This window comes from Cyprinodon tularosa, unplaced genomic scaffold (assembly GCF_016077235.1).
Source record: "Cyprinodon tularosa strain WSP-4 unplaced genomic scaffold, ASM1607723v1 ctg246, whole genome shotgun sequence".
Lineage (NCBI taxonomy): Eukaryota > Metazoa > Chordata > Actinopteri > Cyprinodontiformes > Cyprinodontidae > Cyprinodon > Cyprinodon tularosa.
In genome coordinates this window covers 1,125,799-1,147,596 of record NW_024038913.1, presented here as the reverse complement: position 1 = coordinate 1,147,596, position 21,798 = coordinate 1,125,799, and the positions used below count along the sequence as shown (strand labels likewise).

Sequence of the window (21,798 nt, the reverse complement as noted above, 5' to 3'; positions counted from 1 at the left end):
AAAGAATTTGGCAAAACCTTAAAAAAATAATTATATTAGTACTTATTATTAGCTCCCTATATGAATTTCTGTTTTAAAGTTTCACTTTTACTCAGCAAATGTGTGAAATTGGAGACTTTACTGATGAGTCATCTGGATAGATTGTTTAGCTTAAGTTTTGACATAAATGAAACAGAAAGGCAATGGAATTGTATTTGAAAGCACTACGTTTTATTAAACTTCTGTTTTTTTTTTTTTGTTTTTTTTTAACAGAACCCGACTGACATTAGTAATCTAACAAAAGCCAAGTCATCATTGATAAAAAAAAAAAACGAGACAGTCAGTAAAAACCTTCTTTTTATTGAACATCTTTTGATAAAGATAATACAATCAAGAAACAACTCATATTTACAGTATCTCCGTGCTGCTATCTGTTGCTGTGCCAGTAGTAGCTGTGTTTTTGAAATGTTACAGGACTTGATTACATTAGTAGGTAAATAAGACTATCCGAAATATAAATTACACAACAAATATAACATGTGAATCCTAAAATATGAAATCTATCCTAAATCTACACAAATATATATTAAATGACAAGTTACCAAACATAGCAGTTTTTCTTCTATGATATCTAATGGTAACATGATACTCATCAACACCCACTGAATCATCAATTTGTCATCATTCTCAAAGCATCAACAGTAAAAGCAATGCGGTGCAATTTTCCCCTTAAGTCAGACAGCAGGCCAACTCATCCATCCCAAGATAAGCAAGCTTCAAACACCTGAGTAAAGCAAAAGGAAATTTGAGGATTAGGATGCAGAGTTTGGGGCATTTTAATAGCTAGAGCAACACATATGTCTTCCCTCTACCTTTGATCTTTTCTTTGATAATGAACTGCTTGCTCTTCTTTTCCAGAGTGTTAGAGGCAGTGCATGTGTAGGTGCCTGGGAGTAGAGAGGTGGAAGTGATAACTGCGTTCTCCTTCAATCTCTCCTCTATAGGATGGGATGATTGCCAGCTATATACAGGCGCAGGGTTTCCTGTGGCTGTGCAATTTAGGGTGATTTCTTCTCCAGCTGTAAAGTCTAAAACCTCTGTTTCTGGGCTCAGAAGTGTTGGTGGAACTTAAAAGTAAAATGTAAAAAAAAAAAACAGTGATTACTTATCCATACATATAATACCATAATAAAGTATTCAAGATGTTAGAACTTTTTCACATTTTATCACATATCAGTTAAGAAATATTTACATTTGAATAATATGGTGGACCAACACAAAATATGTGTAATGCAGAAAGAAAATCATACATGTTTTGTTGCAGTTCTACAAAAATAAAAAATAAAAACAGAAAAGTGTGTTATCTATTTCTATTCACTTGCCCTTTATTTTTGACACCTTTTAATACAATCTAATCCAGGATATAGCCACCTGAAGTCAACCATTTAGCTAAGAAAGTCCATAGGGCAGCCTTCAGCCGAGTTTTGCTTTAAAAAGTAGTCAGAATATGTCCATAAGAAAACCTGTTTGCATATTTGATCATAAGACATTAAGGACCCCTGTAGCCTCCAGACTAACACTATGGTTGGTGGAGACTGGTCGTTGGATAGCCTGGGGTAAAATGACAACGACCTGCTGGTTTAAGCAGCTTATAATTGAGGTTTTTATTTTTATGGAATAATGGAATAAACCAAAGTACCAATAATTGTAGTACATATTTTAAAGATATATCTATGTTTTTCACTATTTTTAACAAAATATATATATGACAGCCTTTGAAAAAAAAAAAAAATTCTATTAGAAAGCCTACAAATATTAACATATTTGCTAAAGTGCTATTTTTTTTCCCCCAAAATTTCATGTAAAATTTGCATCTCTAAATGAGTTTAATTTAGCTGGACCATTTTAAAATGGCTCTTTAGATTGTTAAGGCTGTAGACCGTGATTTAAAGGCATATTTAGAGCTAGAACAGCCTAGATAAAGGTCAGACCTAAATCTATTTGAGAAGCTGTGACAAGATTTTAAAATTCATCTTCTATGACAAAACAATATCATTTTCTTTCCACATTACTCTGCTCTAGCTTGTGTTGCTCTATGCTGGTAAAGCTTCCCAGTGTTCTCAGAAGCTGTGGCTGTATTCTTGACTCACAGTATATGGACACGGTGAGAGGCTCTGAGGCCAGAGTGGGAGGGGGCTGTGGTCCCTCTGGTCCAAGCTCCAGCTCTGCTACACACTTATACTCTGCATCATTCTCAGCTTTTGTTGGAGTGATGACAAGGGTAGAGGAAACTTGGACGGGTGAAGAAGATGTTAGATCAGAGAAAGAGTGCTGATAAACCTCAGTCTGGCCTCGGTACCACCTCAGTGTGAGGTACTGAACAGGAGCAATGTTCTGAACTTCACATAGCAGCTGGTACTCTTTCCCTTCCACCATGGGGCCACTGTGGTTTGCCTGTCTGATCGAGATGCTGTCTGGAGTTTCTACAAAAAAATAATATATGGATTTAGGAAAAAAAAATATTTAAGTTTCTAACACATGTTTTGATTTGGAGCTAACTTACTGTAGAGGACAAGGTTGAGTTTCTCCTCACATTGTCTTGGAGCTGTGAAAAAAACTCCATAGCAGATGGGCTCCTCTATCCAGTCAATCAGACTGTCTACCTTCCACTGGACAGATCGGTCCTCCTGCGTGTGCACTGCACTGATGGCTGATTCCCAGCCCAGGACACGAACCGGCCGTGCAGCTTCACAGCTGACTGATACCGACTCCCCAAAGCCCAACACAACCCGCGATGGCTTGAGGATGAGGGAGCAGCCTTCTCCTGACACTGAGGAAGACAGCAGCAGGCACCATCAGATGCAGAGAAAATCAGTCTGTATTCTATATTTAGAATTGATTTAACTTTGTGACAATTTAAGCAAATAAGTACTGAGAAAAAGGGTTGACCCTTTCCAGTTTTCTTCTTTTTTTCCACAACTAATCATGTCAGGACATCAAACATAATTTAGTATATGAATTAGTTTCATTTAATTTATTATTGAGTCAAAGCCCTTTACAAAACAAGCAATTCATCCCTGAAATACAAGATCAGATCCATTAATTCTAGTTCAAAGTCATGAAACAATAGACTTTCGTTCATTTTATAATATCATACTGAAGGCAATCTCTTGTTAGTACACATGAATAGCCAAAATTAATCTCACTAGCAGTTTTTTTATGACTTAATTAATAAGGGAATAAAATATATCCAAGACAATCTATCTACCTATTAATCATTAAATAACTGTTACTAAGCACATTGTCTTTGAAAACCAGCCACATTTGATTCTGATAACTGCCAGGATAAAGATATCACTTTAACAGAACCTGTTTTACAACATAAGGTAGAGTAAAATACTTCAAACAGAAACAAAGCAAAAAAAAGTGGAGACACTGATGAGAAACAAACTCAGGGATGTCTAGCAGTCTGGAAAGCATCACAGGACAATTTCTAAGAATTTGGACCCTGATGAATGTCAAATAAATGATCAAAAAAGTGAACATAGGTAAATCTCCCCAAGAAATTATAGGCTACAAAAATGACTCCAACAGCTCATCCATAACTTGGAGGTAACAAAATAAACCAGAACAGCATCTGAAGCTCAGAAGGCATTGATTGCCTCATTTGGTGGGGTTAGTTAGAGGGACCTGGATGAGCTGCTCTATTCAAACATAAAACTGTGCTAATGCTGCATTAATGATCAGAAGCACCTCAGCAGCTCTGCCTCCAAAGTCCTTCTAAAAAGGAGGTTTTATTAACTATATAGCTATTTCATTGACTTTACATTGTACCCCATGTTTAATCATAAATGCATTTTTGAAAGCAAAGGGGGTTGTAGTGTGGCCTAGTCAAAGACTTGACTTACATTCAATTGAGATGCAGTGGGATTACCTTAGGCAGGTTTTTTTTTTCTCAAAACATTTCAAAGAATCTCAATTAAAACAATTCTGTAAAGAAAAATAGAAATATTTCCAAAATTTTTAAGAGACCCATAGCAAGCAATTGGAAGCACTTTTTTGGGAGTGGCGCTAACAGTAGCACAAGTTAGGCCATCCATCCATCCATTTTTGCATCACGCTTATCCCTGCTGGGGTCGCAAGTGGTGCTGGTGCCTATTTCCAGCTGTCCACAGACGAGAGGCGGGTTACACCTTGGACAGGTTGCCAGTCTATCGCCAGGCAACACAGAGACCAACAGGACAAACAAACATTCACACACACACATTCACACCTAAGGAGAATTTAGAGAAGCCATTAACCTAACTGTCATATTTTTGGACTGTGGGAGGAAGCCGGAGTACCCGGAGAGAACACACACATGCACAGGGAGAACATGCAAATCCCATGTAGAAAGACCTCAGGCTGGGACTCAAACCTGGAACCTTCTTGCAGAAAGGCAGTGGTGCTACCCACTGCACCACCATGCAGCTGCTCAATATCAAACATCTATGTTTAAAAAGTAAAAACAGAAAAAAAAACTTTCGCATGGAAACACTGTTTACAGCACTCTGAATAAAACCTAGCATGGACAGGAGAGTCCAGAAGAATGGATTTAAACCCAAATCTAATGCAAAGAACTGTTTGTTTAAATAATTCAAAATGTTTAATTTACATTTACTAGTTTGGAATAATCCCACCATCAGGAAAAGGTATCAGTCTGTTAATCCAAGCCGTTCATTTATCATCACATCACTTTTACATCTCTTCTGCACATCATCTACGTCCCATAACAATGACAATAAATAAGCTATTCCCCACTTCTTACCTGAATGAAGCAAGCAAAATATCAGAATCCAAACAAGAAAGTTGTTTCCCATGATAATTGTTTTATTCTTCACTAGCAGTCGATGGGCAGAAAATTCCAACTTGAACAACCCTGGCAACTCTGCAGGGAACTATGTTGGAACAAAGCAGAGATCCCTCCCAGCTGACTTTACAGAGAGGAGGGGGTAAAAAGGGGGAAAAGTGAAGAGGAAGAGTGGGAAAGTTAAAGTGACCCATTATTTTTTTCAACAGGAATTTAAATCTCACAAATACATCTTTAGATGTGCAAAAAGATACCCAACCCATGTGTCTACAGCTGTGCCTACACATCATAAGTTATGTAGGAATTTAAAAATAAACATAAATGTCAGTGAACTTCCTTCCCCTCATTTAAATTTTGAAGCCCACTTCTTTAGGACTTCTCGTTATACAAAGTGTTGAAACAGCACCTATTTAAGTGTAGAATGAAGGCTTGTTCAGAATAGCTTGTTCTCTGTTCCTCTTGTACACTTGTCTGAGGCTGCCTCAGGCCTTCATGCTTTGTTAAACCCCAGCAGGCAGGAGAGCTGCTCTCCTGCAGCATTCAAGCTTTTAAGACTCACACTGTGACCAGAATGCTACACAGAATAGCAGCTCTGACTGTAACAGAGGAGCAGCAGAGTAAAATAAAACAGATTCGTTTTTTGTATTTATTTAGAGGGCAGCTGGGGAACCTAACATGCAACAGTTTACAAGCTCACACTACGTGCAGCTTTACATATGCTTTGACATGTTTTCACAATAAGCACTTCCACAGTAAAACCTTTATCTTTTTACTCTTTGAATCACTGAGCTGTATCGCGTCTGGTAGGTTGTTATGGCAGCACAAGAGCAGCATAAACAAAACAGCTGACCCTTTTTCAGCAGAATTCCAGTCTGAAATGACAGTAAAATAACTAAAAAGACACAGTTTTAGGGAAAAACAATATTTATTCTAGCAATGCAGACAAGATTACACATTCTTTACATTTACTTTGTTAGGGTCTTATTAGTATGTTAGTGTGAATGCTGTGGATGTCGATGTAAGGCTCTCTGAAAGAGGAGGAGAGAGGGGTCAAAGGGACTAACAAAGGGGGGGACGAGGAAACACAGATGCTGTTTTGACTTTGCCTCGATCAGTATTCTGCTTGAGGAGATCACTGACACAGAAAGTCGTTTTGTAATGTGTTAACCTTTTGGATTACAGCTCAGTTTTCAGTTATTTTAAGCATTCACATAACATAACACATAACTGTGTTTTGTTGACATGTCAATACTTTTTTCTTTAAAAAAAACAACATTAATAATATTAACCTCATGCAACAGAAATTACATGCTGTGTCTATATTGGCAAATTGCAAAGTCATTTTACAGTCCATTCAATAGCTCATATGCTATATATATTGAAACATATTACTATTGTATGTGGTTGTGCTCTGAGTAACATAACGTGTTGCAGCTATAATTAGACTTGCTATAACAACAGCAAAACCAACATAAAATTTAAAAATTAACAAGCAATTCTTGTGCAAAAAAAGTTCAAGCTGATTAAAAATAAAGAACATGAGAACATACAAAGTTTTTCATCAGCCATTAATCTTTTCTGTATTTACAATAGGATCGGTGCATAGTCCAAAAGTCCAGCAAAAGGCATACCCTTTGAAAAAAAACGTAATTGAAGCCATTTAAAAAAAACGAAAAAAAAAAAAAAAAAAACACCATATAAACAACTAACTTGACCCTGGAAAAGATATTAAGTGGTTGACTGAATGGCATAGGTATATGATACATCATAATGGTCCTCATAGATTTGAAAGGCAACGCTGATAAAACAGAGGATAGGTTTAGGGTGGGACAGAATCTGAAGCTGGTATATAGAACATCTAAAATGCAAGGAGACAAAACTTGTGGGGACTTCCTAAATGAGCACCGAAAAAAAATCTAATTTTTATGCTGATCATGCTGATTACAGTGCTGCCCCACCTTTCCGTTTACACAGAGTTCCATGGTTATTTGCAAATACTTAGAAGAAAAGAGAAAAGGCCTTAGCTGAATTACAAAAAGGTGCAATGTCAGCAAACAGCACTCTTTGTGATTTTCTTTGCATTAAAAATATTTTTTCTTTTCTTTTCAGTATTTTGACTGAACACAAAAAAATTATAACTTAAACTCAGAAGTTAAATGCTCAGAGATTGCAAAGTGCAACCTCTTTAACATCTTAAAGTAGGTGGTTCATGCCGTTCATACATTTGATTGGAAATACCAAAGGAGGTAAGTTTATCAGATATACCACAGTTTTCAATGCCCCACCCCCGCCCCCCACCCCGCCCCCCCACTGTATCAACCCCCACCCATGCACCTTCTCCTCCTTTTGTCATCTTCTTCTTTTTTTGACTATTGAGCTGATGTAACAAATTTCTCCACTGTGAGATCTATAAAGTCAATCAATCAATCAATAGTGGATCTTACAGATCACTCCAGAGCCAGACAAGCAGTGAATGCAAAAGAAAAATAAGTCATAAATCAGTCATACTAATAGGTTCTGATAAGGTTGGCTTTACTTTTGTGAAAGAAAATCCTTTTTTACGTACCACAAAAACAAGAATACCTACAAAGATCAGGGTAAACAGGCACACCAGTGTTATCCTTCTAATTGGGAAGCAGCTCCAATTTCCTGCTGAAGATAAGAGATTTTATTTTTGCCTTTCAGCTCATCACATCACATGAGTTTATCTGTATTTCATAAACCAGACACTTCAAAATATAACAATAGTTTCTGTTAGGATATATTATTACCTTGAACAGTAATGAGGTGGAAATATTTGGTTGTTTTACCCACAGCGTTCGTGGCTGTGCAGCTGTAGACTCCTGGGAGTTGAGATTCCAGAGTTAAAACTGGGCCTGTCTCATATTTCTCCTGGATTCCCTCCTGAGTTGTGCCTGTAAACGTCCAGCTGTAAACTGGGGTAGGGTTTCCTATAGCTGTGCAGTTTAATGATTTTGAACTAGCGAAAATGCTCAGCATCTCACTTTGAGGCTCAATGAAATATGGAGGATCTGATGATAAGCATGAAATCATAGAGAGACGGAGAGGGAAAAAATAAAATGTTAATGGACATTCAGCTTGAAATTCAGAAAAAATCCTCTCATTTACAAATCAAGAGTTCTTTCACACTTACAAAAAACTGTTAATATGTGTATCTCTGATCGCTTTGGTGGAGGACTTTGCTCTTCTGGAACAAACTTTAGCCTGGCTTCACACCAGACCTCTTCTCCATTATCCTCTACAGCAACCTTAAGTGTTGTGGTAAAGGTTTCATCTACAGGTGAATGACCTTGACGTGTAGATTTCTGTTCATGGATCATCTTATTTCCTTTGTACCACCTTATGACAAGGCTGTTTGCTGGTGCAACATCTTTAACGTCACACAGTAGATCATAGCTAGAAGTGGCTCTCATAGGGTCTTTGGGCTTAGACATGGATACTTTGTCTGGCATTTCTGAAGCAGAAAGTGATAAACAAATGAAAGACCTAATTAGAAAACTCATTAATTAATTCTGAAATGTAAATATAAAGTATCATTGGTTTTTTGTAAATGTCATATAAGCTACTTACTGTAAACGGTGAATGGTAGCTTTTGATTTATCGCAGAATCATCAAGAAACAAAACAAAACACTTGGGTTCTACATTCCAGTCCGTAACTTTATCAAAGGTAGTACTCAAAGTAGTCAAAGATTTATCCTCTATTAGTCCTGTTCCTCCAAATGAAGACTCCCATCCCATTCCGGCTGTATCGTTGCACTGGGATATGTGGCAGCTGGCTGCAGCAGAACCTCCATATTCAACAAAAACCTTTGGAGGATTGAACTTAATTTGACATGAACGTGCAGACTTTCCTACAGGGACACAGTGGACATAAATTAGGTAAATGTTTAGTGCACACATATTAATTTAAAGCAGACATGTTAATACTCTGATCTAGTCCATAGAACATAATTACACTATAGTTAAAGCAGATAAATCACCCCATAGTTTTTCTCATTACGTTACTTTTTTCTTTTGAGATGAAATTGGTCCATGAGTTAAGTCATACATAATGACATAGAATGGTACAGACAAAATGATAATTTATTTCTAAATGCTGCTATGTGCAAATCAATATAAGATGGTTTAATAATAAGAAATTTGTTATAAAGATATTACATAGAGCAGTATTACCGCTCTGGAAAGTGAAGAGAACTATTTTAAAAAGTCCTACTGTTTTTAAACCCTAATAAAAATGTTGACGTCTGTTATTTTAAATGTCATCTGGAGGCGCATAAAGCATAAAACAGCAGCAGCCAGTTGTTCATATTTATCCTAAATCCGCCCTTTATGTCCCATTCTATGCCTATGTAAATACAGCTAATGTCTTCTAATTAGCTGCAATGACCACAATGCACCAATATGGCACAGGACTCCTCAGCTAGAGAAAAGGCTGATGTTTAATTCATATTTGGGTTCTGATTTTTAAAGATTTCAAAATAGGCACTGAATTGTTTGCACAAAAAAAATGCACATGCACTAAGTGTGCATGTCATGGGTGTTGAATCGTGTTTAAATGAGCAAACGATAACAGGCGCAAAGCCAGTTGAGCCCCCCCTATTAAAAAGAAGAAATCTCATTGTAAGCCAAGGAGTGGGAGCTAGTAATGGTAAGAATATAACTAAAATACAAACTACTTAATTAAAACCACAGGGAAATTAAATGTTATTTTTACTTATAGAGGTTGTTTAAAAAAGCTGTTGTAGATGTTAAAAAATATTTAGAAATTTAATAATTAAATTCAAAATTAATAGTTTGAAGACGCCTTTCAAATTGGATTTCTAATTGTCTGATCCAAATATTAAATTTGAAATAGCTGTTTTTCTTTTGCAGTTGCTCTCCAAGGCAAGTTTATTTGTAGCACAATTCAGTATAAGGACAATTCAAAGTGCTTTTCAAGAATGAAACAATAGAATAGAAGAAAAATGAAAAATAAAAGCATAATAAATGCAAATAAAGAACACACAGCTTTGGTGAATAACAGCTGGGGGACTTCTGAATACACAACCCCCTTCCAAATGGAAATGGACAAAAAGGTTTGCAAGTCTAGCATGAATAGGGACAGAACAAACAATATGTCTTTTGATGATGAGTAAGAACAAGGCTAACAGGATGGACTGCATGCTATGCTATGCTATACAGAAACATTTGTTGAGCTGTTGTTATTGAAACTTGGACAAGCTTTATTTCACTAAGGGTTAAACACTGATATAACATTAGTGTTCATGTGTTCCTCATATGCTCATTACATTTCGATTACCAAGTATGACTAAGGGCCGGATTTATCAAGATCCAATTTTGCGTGCAGTAATTTGCGCTCGCAAACTGGAATTTTGCGCGAGGGGCTGAACCATGGTTTGCGGGTGATTTAACAAGAGTGATTGCGTAACTGGTGGAAGGTGCAAAACTGTTGGAGACGCCCTATTTAAATGATGGTTTTGCGCGTTTTGTGGTTTGCGGCAAAGTAGTTTGTAGTCTGTACAAACTAGTGCATTAAGAAATTTAAATCTTACAGTGACCCCCATCAAAAAAAATAAATAAGTAAATATATATATATATATATATATATATATATATATATATATATATATATATATATATTTATAAATTGGCAACCTTTATTCCCTAAGGTGGTATGTGCTGCAGTAAAAAAAAAAACAAAAAAAACAGGTGTTTTGTATTGGCCTGTGACTGTGGATGAGATTCCCCGCAGCATTTGGCACGTTGCTCCACAGGCGCAGGGGGAGAACCCCGACCCCGTCGGACAGCACTTCTGAAAAAACGAGATTGGGAGATCCCAGCTCACGCTGCAACCGAACGCTGGAATGACCCAGATGCAAAAAAGTGCAATGTTGCAAGGAGTTTTGTGATATCTGGTATTGCGTGGGTCCTCCTTGTGCCTGGCTCCAAATCCATTCGGAGTTCCCCCAGCAGCACCAAAATGGAAATGCTGGATAGACGATAAGTTTTGATGATCGTTTCCTCGTTCATTGCAAAAATATTTACACGGAGTGAAAAAATGCGTTCTCTGCGTCTCCTTGCTTTATTTCCATGTCTCCTTCTTGCGACAATAACCGCTGCCATGTGTGCGCAATTACGCATACAGACCATTTGCACCTTCTTTTGAAACGTGTTAAATATAGAGTCAGATACCGTTAGCAAAATTGCGTTCAAGTTTGATAAATCACTTTGCGAGTGCTAAATTAATATATTTACATGTTCTCCTCCCACAAGACACACTTTAGCGTGTAAACGCCCCATATTGCATATTCATTGCAAAAAAAGTACTAAATGGATCAGAGGCGCTATTTAGCACGTTTTAAAGACCAAATGCTTTTAGCACGCTGTTGATAGATCAGTTTGTACATTTTTTAGCGTGCGCAGTGAAATAGCTCACGTTTTAATACACGCAAACCTTTGATAGATCCGGCCCTAAGAGTCATTTAGTGGAATCCTGATGTCTATTCGCTTCTAGCTATTTCAAAGAGGGTAAAGAATCATTAACTAAAAGTTATGGGTTCTTGATTAAGCAGATCATTCAATGAAACATTATTTGGCCAAATAATGTTTTATTCACCTCATGGATTTGCATCGTGAATTGGTCTGAAAACATTCAAATTTCTCTAAATTAGCGAAAAGCTAATTTGATCATATCCCAAATTATTCCAGATAAACTTTGGTTTCAAACACAGAATCCATCTTAAAGTGTACTATGGTTTTCAACCATGTTTCCCCTTCCTCTTTGTGCATAGCAGTTTAGTTTAGATTAGTTGAATTTCACTAGTCTTAGTTGTAGAGTGTTAAACTGAAATATGTTGGACTTGGAGCTGAATGATGTTTGTTAATAAACTCTTATATTTTTCACAGAAGTTGTGGTGAATGTATTCCATGTATGTGCAGAATTAACTGTTTGACCATGATTAGTGCTCAAATCACTCTTTCATTTATTCTTCTAACATACGGCTAGTAGAGCATGTGTTCATAAACAGTATATAACGGCCAAAATAATATCTGGTTAAATAAGATATTTTCCACCCCTACCACGGAGGGCAATACACATCTTAAAGTATCAGAAATATAAATTCCCAGCTGGCTGGGAATAGAATAGAATATAAAATCCCAACACCTGTGTTGTTGTTGTTTTTTTTTTTGTTAGTTTTTTTTTTTTTTTTATGTTGCTGGTTCATCAGTTGTTGCTTTTGTCATATATGAAAGCACTATGAGATGTGTACAAAGTGTACCCTAGCACAGAATACTAAAAACCTTTGGTTGATGGCTTCAGCATGAAAATAAACACCTTAAAAAATAAAGCTTATGCCTGATCTTTTGAAAAGGCACTATGTTTTAATTAAGAAGCTATTTGGAAGTAAAAAAAAAAAAATGAAGTGAGGATTCATTAGAAGTTCATGGCTGATTCACGTGCACAGAGCTAACCACAGAGATTTGTTTTATCTTTATTAATACTGAAGGTGTGAACCATAAAAATACCAAGAATAGAACTGTGTGTGAACAAAGTAAAGCTAACACAAGTGAAGGAAAAAATGAGAGCATTAACAGGTATGAAAATTTGACAGAAAAAAAATCTCCGGATATTATTTATAAAACAAACAAAAATAATCAAAACCAAATAACAAGCATAAAAACAGATGGCACATTATTAAAGTTTGAACCGAAGGGAAATTTGCATCAATATCTACACTTACTTACTATTCATGACCACAGAGAACATTTAAAACATCTAATTCAGATGCCATGTGATTTATCAAAGATGGCTTTGCAACAAAACTACAACTAGGCTACAAACAGGGTTCTAATAAATTATTGTTAGCATGTGTAATAAATAAATAAACAAGTTAAAGTTGTAGGACCAGTTAGAAGGATAGTTGCTGTTAATATTTGGGGTTTCTCGCTCTTTTTTTCTTAATGAACTTGTACGTTTTCTTCTAATGTAAGGCAAGTAGTCATTGGAAACGGTTTATAATGTGCTCATCCAATGAAATGTTCAGATCTTGTGGTTCCCCTTGAAAGAAACCAAGCTATCAGACACAGACCAAAATACATGATAGATTAAAATTATCGTAAAGATCATTAAAAAAAAGGTTTAAATCTATGAATCTAGTATCAGTTAACAATATAATAACATGTTCTATTAGGGTTTGACCAGTGTTGGGTAAGTTACTTAAAAAATGTAATCCGTTACAGTTACAAGTTACCTTGTTTAAAATGTAATTGTAATGCAACTTTTTCGATCACTTTTAAAAAGTAATGTAACTAATTACTTTTCATTACTTTTTGATTACTTTAAGGTTTTAATGAGTATTGACCCATGTTCAACATTTAATTTTTGAGAACTGAATGTGAACCTTAAAAAAGCACTAAGCTGAGAGGGAACTGCTGACAGGCAATCACAGGATGTCCACAAGAAGAGATGCCAGCACCAGGCATGTAAGATTTTCTAAGACTCCTCTCATCGGGCCAATAATGTTTTCTGTTCCTCCCCCAGGCTCTACCATTTACGCAGTTTGCAGACTAACACAAGCAGGTTCAGGTTGATAGCCGGCAAACACTTCTTGCACTGCACGGTTAAATTTGAGCCATTTTCACAGATGTAAATGAAATGCTCCTTAAATTTCCAGTGCTGGAAGGCTGTCATTTTTGATGCGCTGCTTGAGCTGAAATAGAACCGTCTGCTCGCTTCTGTTCCTCAAGGAGGCCCCACCAGCACAGGATGGATCATCAGAGTGGCAAATATGATAGAGACAAGGAGCCGTAGTGGGAAACCGCGATACAGGGAGTGAAGCAATAAAAATATCATTACAGTAAACCCTCGTTTATCACGGGGGGACGTTCCTAAAAGAACCCGCGATAGGATAAATCCGTGAAGTAGAAACCTTTATTTTTTTTAAGTTATTATACAATGAAATACTCCATACAACATTGAAATCATGAACAAAAACTTTTTACAGGCCCAAGCATTTGTTAAACAAATAAAAGTACGGTATAAACTTTGCTGTTGTCTGTTTTTTTTTTTTTTTTTTTACAAATGACTACTGTACTGTAGGCTACTGTAAAATAATATAGTTATCAATAAATAAGTAATAATTTTAATCATTAATACGAACTGAAGAGTTAATATTGCGGGGATCAGCACCGCCCCGCCGTGATGGATTGGAACGGGAGAAAATGAAAAATGATTATGAAAAAAAATACAAAGTACAGTAGGACAAATAGTGACTTACGTGTACAGTACAGTATTTAACTGCTGCTGCATCCTGACTCTGCTCTGTGGCGTTTTTTTCTTCTAAAACCTTTCTTGTAAAGCAGGTGTTTTTTTTTTGGATAGAAGAACAGAGTTATCGGTAGTTGTTGTCGCTCTTTTTTCTTCTGGGCCTAAAGATCCTTATAAACCGACATGCCACTATCGATTATGTTCGACAATAAAGTTTAACAATGCATGATGCAAATCTGTGAAGCAGCGACACCGTGAAAAGTGAACCGCGTCATAGCGAGGGTTTACTGTACATATTTCGCAAAGGTTTTTCTTTATATTTTTTAAAAATGTAACTAAATTTGTAATTCCTAATATTTTCGGAAGTAACTGTAACTGAATTACATATTTTCTCATTGTAACTGTAACAAATTACAGTTACTCTGTTTTTGTAATTAAATTACGTAACGTCGTTACATGTAATCCGTTACTCCCCGATACTGGGTTTGACAGACTCACACATCACAATCCCAATGAAAATGAACTTAACTCCATTTTCATATCTTGATTCAACATATCTAACAGCTTAATCCTACACGCTGATGGCACGTTCACTGCAGAAACTCCACTAAATGAGCTGTGAAGATAAATATACTGTCCCTGCACAAGCAAGCATAGAACATACTCAATTAACCTACCTGTGAACAAGATTAAGATGAAGAAAATGAGGGAGCCCATCATTGCTTAACCCAGTTGAGCTTTTTGAAACCCTTCCTGTTACATGGTTGATATTTGTGTCTATTAAAAGACATCCCCTCAGTGGGAGGTTCTGCTGAACCAAATGAGAGTTGATTCATATGTGGATTATAGCTGTATTGCATGTATCTGAATCATTGTTGTTGTTTTTATCATATTCATGTTAAAAATGAGGAGGATTTGTCCCCTTGGAAGGAAGGCTGTAGCGCCCCGGGGGCCTCCTCACCGGTTCTTTTCCTGGGAGCAAGTTATTTACTACTCTTAACTCAAACTGGGTAAAACCATATAAAAAAGGACTATAAAAACAGGAGTAAAAAAGTAACAGAGTTATTCCAGATCAGGTCGTTACAGGACAGAGAAAAATGCTTAGAGCTTGCACAGCTGTGGTCTCAAAAATCACGTCCGCAAGCGTCCGGCAAAGTTTGAGCCCCGAACAATGTCACCTCCTTCTTCTTATACCTTTTGAGTCTGTGTTGCTTGATGTGGATGCTTAGCTGTCCGTATCAGAAACCGACACGCCATCCATGTCTTGAACTCCATGCAGCTTGCCTCTATGCTTCAGGGTTACAGATACAGTAGCTCTTCTATCAGACCGGCTCCAAGATGTGCCCATATCCTGTGTATTCTTAAAGACACGAAGGCTGTCCCGATTAGATGACCTCCGCACACACCGTGACATCCACAATGTGAAGGAAGGCCTTCTGCTCTGTCTAATCTAACAAAATAACAATGCACATGATGTATAAAAGAATAAACCTAACAACTCCCCCTGATAAGTTACCGTTTTTACAGGTAACTTAAAACACAGGAAGCGACACATCTTTGAAGGACCAGGTAACTCAGAGAGCATCTATAATTAGTCATGTATCATTAATTAGGGATCAAAAGTAATCACAATCAAAAACTTCACAGACCAAATGTCAATGGTCTCACTCGAGACCACAGTTTCAGCATTTAACTACAATTTGGGTTTCATCTAATTAAAGGAAAGCTGTTTTAGTTTCCTATGCGCACATTATTTGAAGTTACCTTAGACTAGATAATCTAAGCCTATAAATCTAATAAAGCCAAATTAATCTACTCTCACTCCCACCTGGAGGCCTCCTAAATGTGACCGCTCATCATGGATAAACCATCTATCCAACTTTACCAATCATTCAGTCACAGTAGGGGACGTCACAGGACAGGTTGGGCCGTTCTCCACCGGAAAACCCTACCCTCTCTAAAAGGTAGTAAAAACCGGGGTGACCCCAGGGAAATCCCACTCTCGGCCAAGCTGAGCAAGAAAACCCATTTTGAATCTGATACTTATCATTACCAGCTACTTAAAGAACCTTTAAGCCAATCAGGTTCTGAATCTTTCTACATCAAAGAAAAAGTGGCATAAAACTTGATCTTGGTGGGTCTGGAGCAAAATGTTTCTATGATTTTCATCAATCATATCATATCATATATATATACTTCTGATCTACTGGTTCTGAATCCTGAGCACGTCCTCAACATGGGCTGTGACTTTGCCCTCTGATCTCCTCCTTATCCTGTCCTCTGGGGCTGCAGCGTCTGGGCATTCCGGGCAGTACTGCCGAATACTGTTGGCACCCCCCGGTTGGATCCTACCTTGTTCTCTGGGCACGGACTGAACTGATACACCAGGTTTGTAACTCACATGCATAATCATCCTCCATGAGATTATCGTGGTAACTAACCTGCATTTCTTTCTTGCAGAGGTTCCTGCCCTAGACGCCCTGGCCGTTTCTACCACAGATCTGTTTTTATAATAAATTATTTTTAATAATCCCATCGTCTGTCTTGCCTTGAATACTGGGACCCATTTTCTGAGTTGCCACAATACCACTGTGGCTGGGGTTTTAAAAGTTACTAGCCATTAGGCTGAATGGTTATAATAAAATCAAAATTGCATTTACTACTATGTACTAGCTCTCTCCACCTTTCTGTATGGCAATAAACTCACTTCAAGCATTCTACTACCAGTGAAAGTACAGGAGTGAAAAAACCTAATGTCTTACTGTTGTTAAACACAGTCTGATTAAAAAGGTGTGCCTCTGCAGTTTAAAATTTGCATTTTGTTAAATTGCAATTATATTGCAGATCTAATAATTGCCCATCCCTACTAGCCACAGTTTCATTATCTTACCTGAGTGACAAATCATTCACTGCATGAAATAGCAACAAAAGACCACCAATATAATGGTTCCCATATTAGCTAATAATAGCACAGTATTATTTTATCTAATTATGTAAACAATAAACACTACTGAAAATAAGTACAAGTATTTGGCGGCACGTCAGTAGTGGTGGTAAGGTGGAATTTCTATGGAGGGCCCCACAGCCCTCTATGTGCTTGCCAGAGGTAGCATTACTGCCATTAGGTACTAAGATTAGATCCTCAGACCCCTTTGGAGACCATATACTATACTGGTGATTATTGGTAGATCTCATGTGGCCAAAGTGTGTCAGCAGTTCCTGTAAGATGAATGCATTGAAGCTATGGACTAGCCTGTCCGTCCCATCCATCCACAAATGTCATGTTGCACCACAGACTGTGGAGGAGTTGGCAAATGCTTTAGTGCAGGTCTGGGAGGAAGTCTCTTAGGAGCCTCTCCCCCATCTCATCAGGAGCATGCCCAGGCATTGTAGGGAGGTCATACAGGCATCTGGAGACCGCACACAGTACTAATCCTTGTTTTTTAACCTGTTTTAAGGACATTACATCAAAGTTTGATCAGCCTGTAGTGTTTTCCTTTGTGTGTGACTCCAAACCTAGGCCTCCACTGGTTTATAAATTTGATTCCTATTGATTATTTTTGTGTGATTTTCTTGTCAGCACCTTCAATTTTGTAGAGAAAAAAGTATTAAATGAGAATATTTCATTCATTCAACTTTTAGGATGAGTTATTTGAGTGTTCCCTTTATTTTATGAGCAGTATATATGTAAAAGAAAATTGTAAGGTGTTCATTTCAGGCTAAATAGATAGGAAATCACATAAAAAATGAATTACTGAACAGTTATTTTTTCTTTTCAGGTCTCCCCGGAGGATACCTGGTTGTTAAGTGGATTCGCCAAAGAACCAATTTCTCCCTGAGTCGTTTGTTCCTACCCTAAATGTTTTGGTGAAGGGTCATAGCTCTACATGAGCATATTTTTTATCTCACTGTAAACAAACAATAAACACCATTTACATATATTTATGTTTACCAATCAACCAGTGTTATTTAAGACAGCTTTACAATCCTAATCAGTTGAACTGCTAACTCAACTAAACTGCATTTAGATCAGAATTTCTTACACAATTAGTTAATGTTAAAAAGAAACTGGGTCAGGCTTGATTTTCACATCTAAGTGGATAAAATGAATTAGAAATGTGAGCCTTATTACTGTTCCAATTATTAAAGTAAGCCCAAAGTGGCAGAACCTGGACCAGGTGGATTTCAGAGCAGTACAGATGTTGAGTCCAATAGGATGCCGAGAGACTTCCCCTCTATAAACACCAGTGGCAGCAGGCAGTCTAAGGCTTGAATTCAGATGCTTGTGCATGGAGATCAATTGCATTAAGCTAAGAAAACCTGTAGGCCACAGCATTTACTGACCCTGTTCTGTGTTTTTACGTGGACTTTGGTGGCTGAGATTCAGTAAATCCCAGTTGATTCTAAAGTACACTCTTAAATATGGAAATGGTTGGAACAGCTAAGTGTAACTATTTGGAGCCCTGGAAAAATTTCGTTCAGTGTGATACAGGATGTGTTTCATAAGAATAAATATCTAAAACATCTGGCGAAATCATCAGATTGATTACCAAACTCTAAACCAGCAGTATTCAGTCATCAGACCTAAATCATTTTGAAATTATGTTTGTCAAATAAAGAGATGAGAGCAACTCAGTGAACTCGGGGCTCAACTCAAAGAGATATGATAGTCCAAGACTCAGACAGGCTGCACTGATGACACCCGTGCTTAATTGTTTACATTCTCACAATACCTGCAGCTTAAATATGCCCCAACAAGTCCCCAAGACAAACATTTTCAATGCACATCTTTTTTTTCATTTAAATCTATGACTAACTGTGCACAATCTCATTTGCCAGGTTTCTATAGCCACACAAGACAATAAGAATAAACAGTTAACCAACTTTTTCAGCTTAAACTCTTTTGGAAATGACACAAACAAAACAGTTTTACGTGTTACAAAAATAACAAGTAAAAAAGCTTTATTCTGTAAGCTATGGCAGCATTAAAACAATCGCCTTTACATTCTCTTATTTGTCAGGATCTACTTATAATAGTGGATCTACTTATAATATTGTAAGGCTGTCTAAAGGAGCCACTGAAATTACAAGGGAAGAAACAGTCTGCATATTAGTATTTTGCCTTAGGTTCATAGCACAGTAAAAGTGGCTCAGCAATACTTAGAGTACCCTTATAACTTAGTTTTGTGCTTAAAAAAGCTGACTATAGCAAAAAAGCTTTAATAATACAGTCAACTGGTATAGCATCACAGATATGGCACATTTGTATGTTTACACAGTGCAAGAGAATCACACAACACAAAGCAAAAATAGTGTAAACAATTAACAAATGGGAGAGCACTTTTAAAGAGCAATACATGAAAAACATTAACACCGTATGTACTGTAGTTGTGCTCTTAGTAACATCATTATTACAGTTATAAGGAAGTAAGCCATCTTGAAAAACAAAAAGAAACAGTAGCCATTGCTGTGAAATAAAGATTTATAGGCAATATTGTCATAAGTCATTATAAAGAAGCAACAGAATAAAAGATGCATCAGAAAATCCAAAAACTACGAGAAGCAGTCTAACATAAAGAACTACGATTAAACAGCTTGACAAAGATTTTCAGTGGTTGCTAGAATGGCCTGGGTGAAACGATTTCCCAATTTAGCAACACAATGATCCTAAAACTACAGAACATAGCTATTGTACAGCCTGCAGCTAAGTTAGCCGCCCCAATCATGTCACACAAAAGGAAGACTGTTGCTTTTGTTATAGCTGTTGTAAGTTTTTAAATTTGGCTACAAAATCTGTTGTTGAAAATGATCCAAGATGAGAACAGAAGAGTTCCATACACCAGTCCCAGTACAGTTCTAACTCCTGATGTGGTGCTGTTCTCAGAGGCTTCCATGCTTTACATTGTTTTAGATCACACCGGCTCCCGCTAGAAACATCAGATAAAGGAATAAAGTGTCAAAGGTATGATTAAACTATGATAACATTGAAGCACCCATAAACCCAAAGCCACAGACAGACATCCGGGTCGGCAGGGCGACAGACGGGCGCTCTATCTAAAATTGGGACAGATTAAGTTGCATCTCATCCCGGCTCAGGCTGCAATTAATAAATATCAATTAACCCATTGTTTTTATCTTTTTTACATTAAACATTTAATAATCGGATAGCAAAAGGTTCCTTATTGAATATTTTTTACAGAATTAAACTAGTTTAAAAAATTTCCGCTTTATTTCTGGGTAGAGCATATTGACAGACAATTTTTAAAATATTAAATGCAGTTTTTATTTTATTTTATTTTGTAAAATTACTGTTCTACATGGGTTGCTCTGTCAGCTTAATTCACGTTTTAGTCTCTATACTTCAGTTAACGATTAATCTATTACTAAATTAGTTGATGATTATTTAAATGATTAGTCATAAAATAAACCGATAAATTGTTTTAGCTCTAATTCCCACACTTTTTCAATCCTTCATTAAGTTCCTGCAAGAATAATCAGTCATTTAGCAGATTAAGTGGAGTTCATTAAAAAGATTTTAACAGAATAGCGTGATGTCAAGAAGACTTTCCAACACTGCAAAGTATATACACTAGGAAAGTCATTTTTTCTTAAAATAAGTGTATTTTCCCTTGTTTCTAGGAGGTATTGATGTCTGCCAATGGAATAGGGTAGTTTACATCTAAATTAAGAAAAACACTACTCCATTATCTTTTTTTATGTGAATAAAATCTAATTATCTTACTTTAAGGGCAAAAATACTCTGCATTGTCAGATCATCTTACTACCTGCTCAAACACCAAATACACTAATTTTAAGAAGTTTTGATCCCTTCAGACCAGTTTTTGCATGAATCTGAAGACTTGGAGCTTATCACAAAAATGTCGAAATACCAAAGAAAGCATCTAGAAAGCTCATCACTATAAACAGTTGAAATCTACAAATAAAAGCAGAAACTTGTTTTTCACTCTTATCCTTATCACATGACTTCATTATCTATTAAACGCTCCGTGTCTCCTTTTGATTCAGGAAGTTTTTGGAATATTCAAAATTATTTAAAATTTGGATCTGTTAAGTATATGAATAATTGTTTAATTTAGCTGTCTGACAGTAGCAAAACAGTATTATGTATATGTTTGCTTTAAGTGTACGGCCCAACCCTGCATGGAAAACAGTAGACTCACATTTAGTGTAGGAATTACAAAAGAGGAAAGACTATGAGAAACAAAGGACAATGCATAAGGAAAGCATTGACTTGGAACAGAAAAGCAGCAAGACTAGCGGGAAATAGGCAGGAATGATGCCAGAAAATCCAGGAAACCAAAATAATAGACTTTTAACAACTGGGAGGGTCAAAATGAGAACACAATCAGAGGAGCTCAGGGTAGCTGACTATTAAACACAAAATGAAAAGAGAAGAAGCTGAGCAAGGATAGATAGAATCAGCTAACCAAAGCAAAAGGAATAACGCAAAAAAAGGAACCTGAACCAACTAAACAGTGACTAGAAAAACAAGAAGGTATTAGGAAACTCAAAACAAAGAAGCAAGGTAATATGGAACAACCTTATTGGCTATAAGAACCAACCCGAAAAATCCCCCCTACCCACCCACTCAAAAAAAAAATAAAAAAAAACACAAATACAGCACAATCATTGCAACAAAATCAAGGAAACTTCACCATA

The 21,798-nt window shown here is 36.7% G+C and overlaps 1 protein-coding gene across 1 annotated transcript in view; it reads right to left on the bottom strand.

Annotated features, from left to right (window-relative positions):
- Window positions 1-618: 618 nt before the first annotated feature.
- Window positions 619-21,798, bottom strand: part of LOC119785372 (hemicentin-1-like) — a 43,775-nt gene continuing 22,595 nt past the window's right edge. Inside the window, exons 17-20 of the mRNA XM_038287999.1 lie at window positions 2,543-2,809; window positions 2,130-2,462; window positions 852-1,106; window positions 619-763 (exon numbers count right to left, since the gene is read on the bottom strand). Of these exons, the coding sequence (XP_038143927.1) occupies window positions 756-763; window positions 852-1,106; window positions 2,130-2,462; window positions 2,543-2,809 (863 nt within the window). The 3' untranslated portion in view covers window positions 619-755. The remainder of the gene's footprint in view (window positions 764-851; window positions 1,107-2,129; window positions 2,463-2,542; window positions 2,810-21,798) is intronic.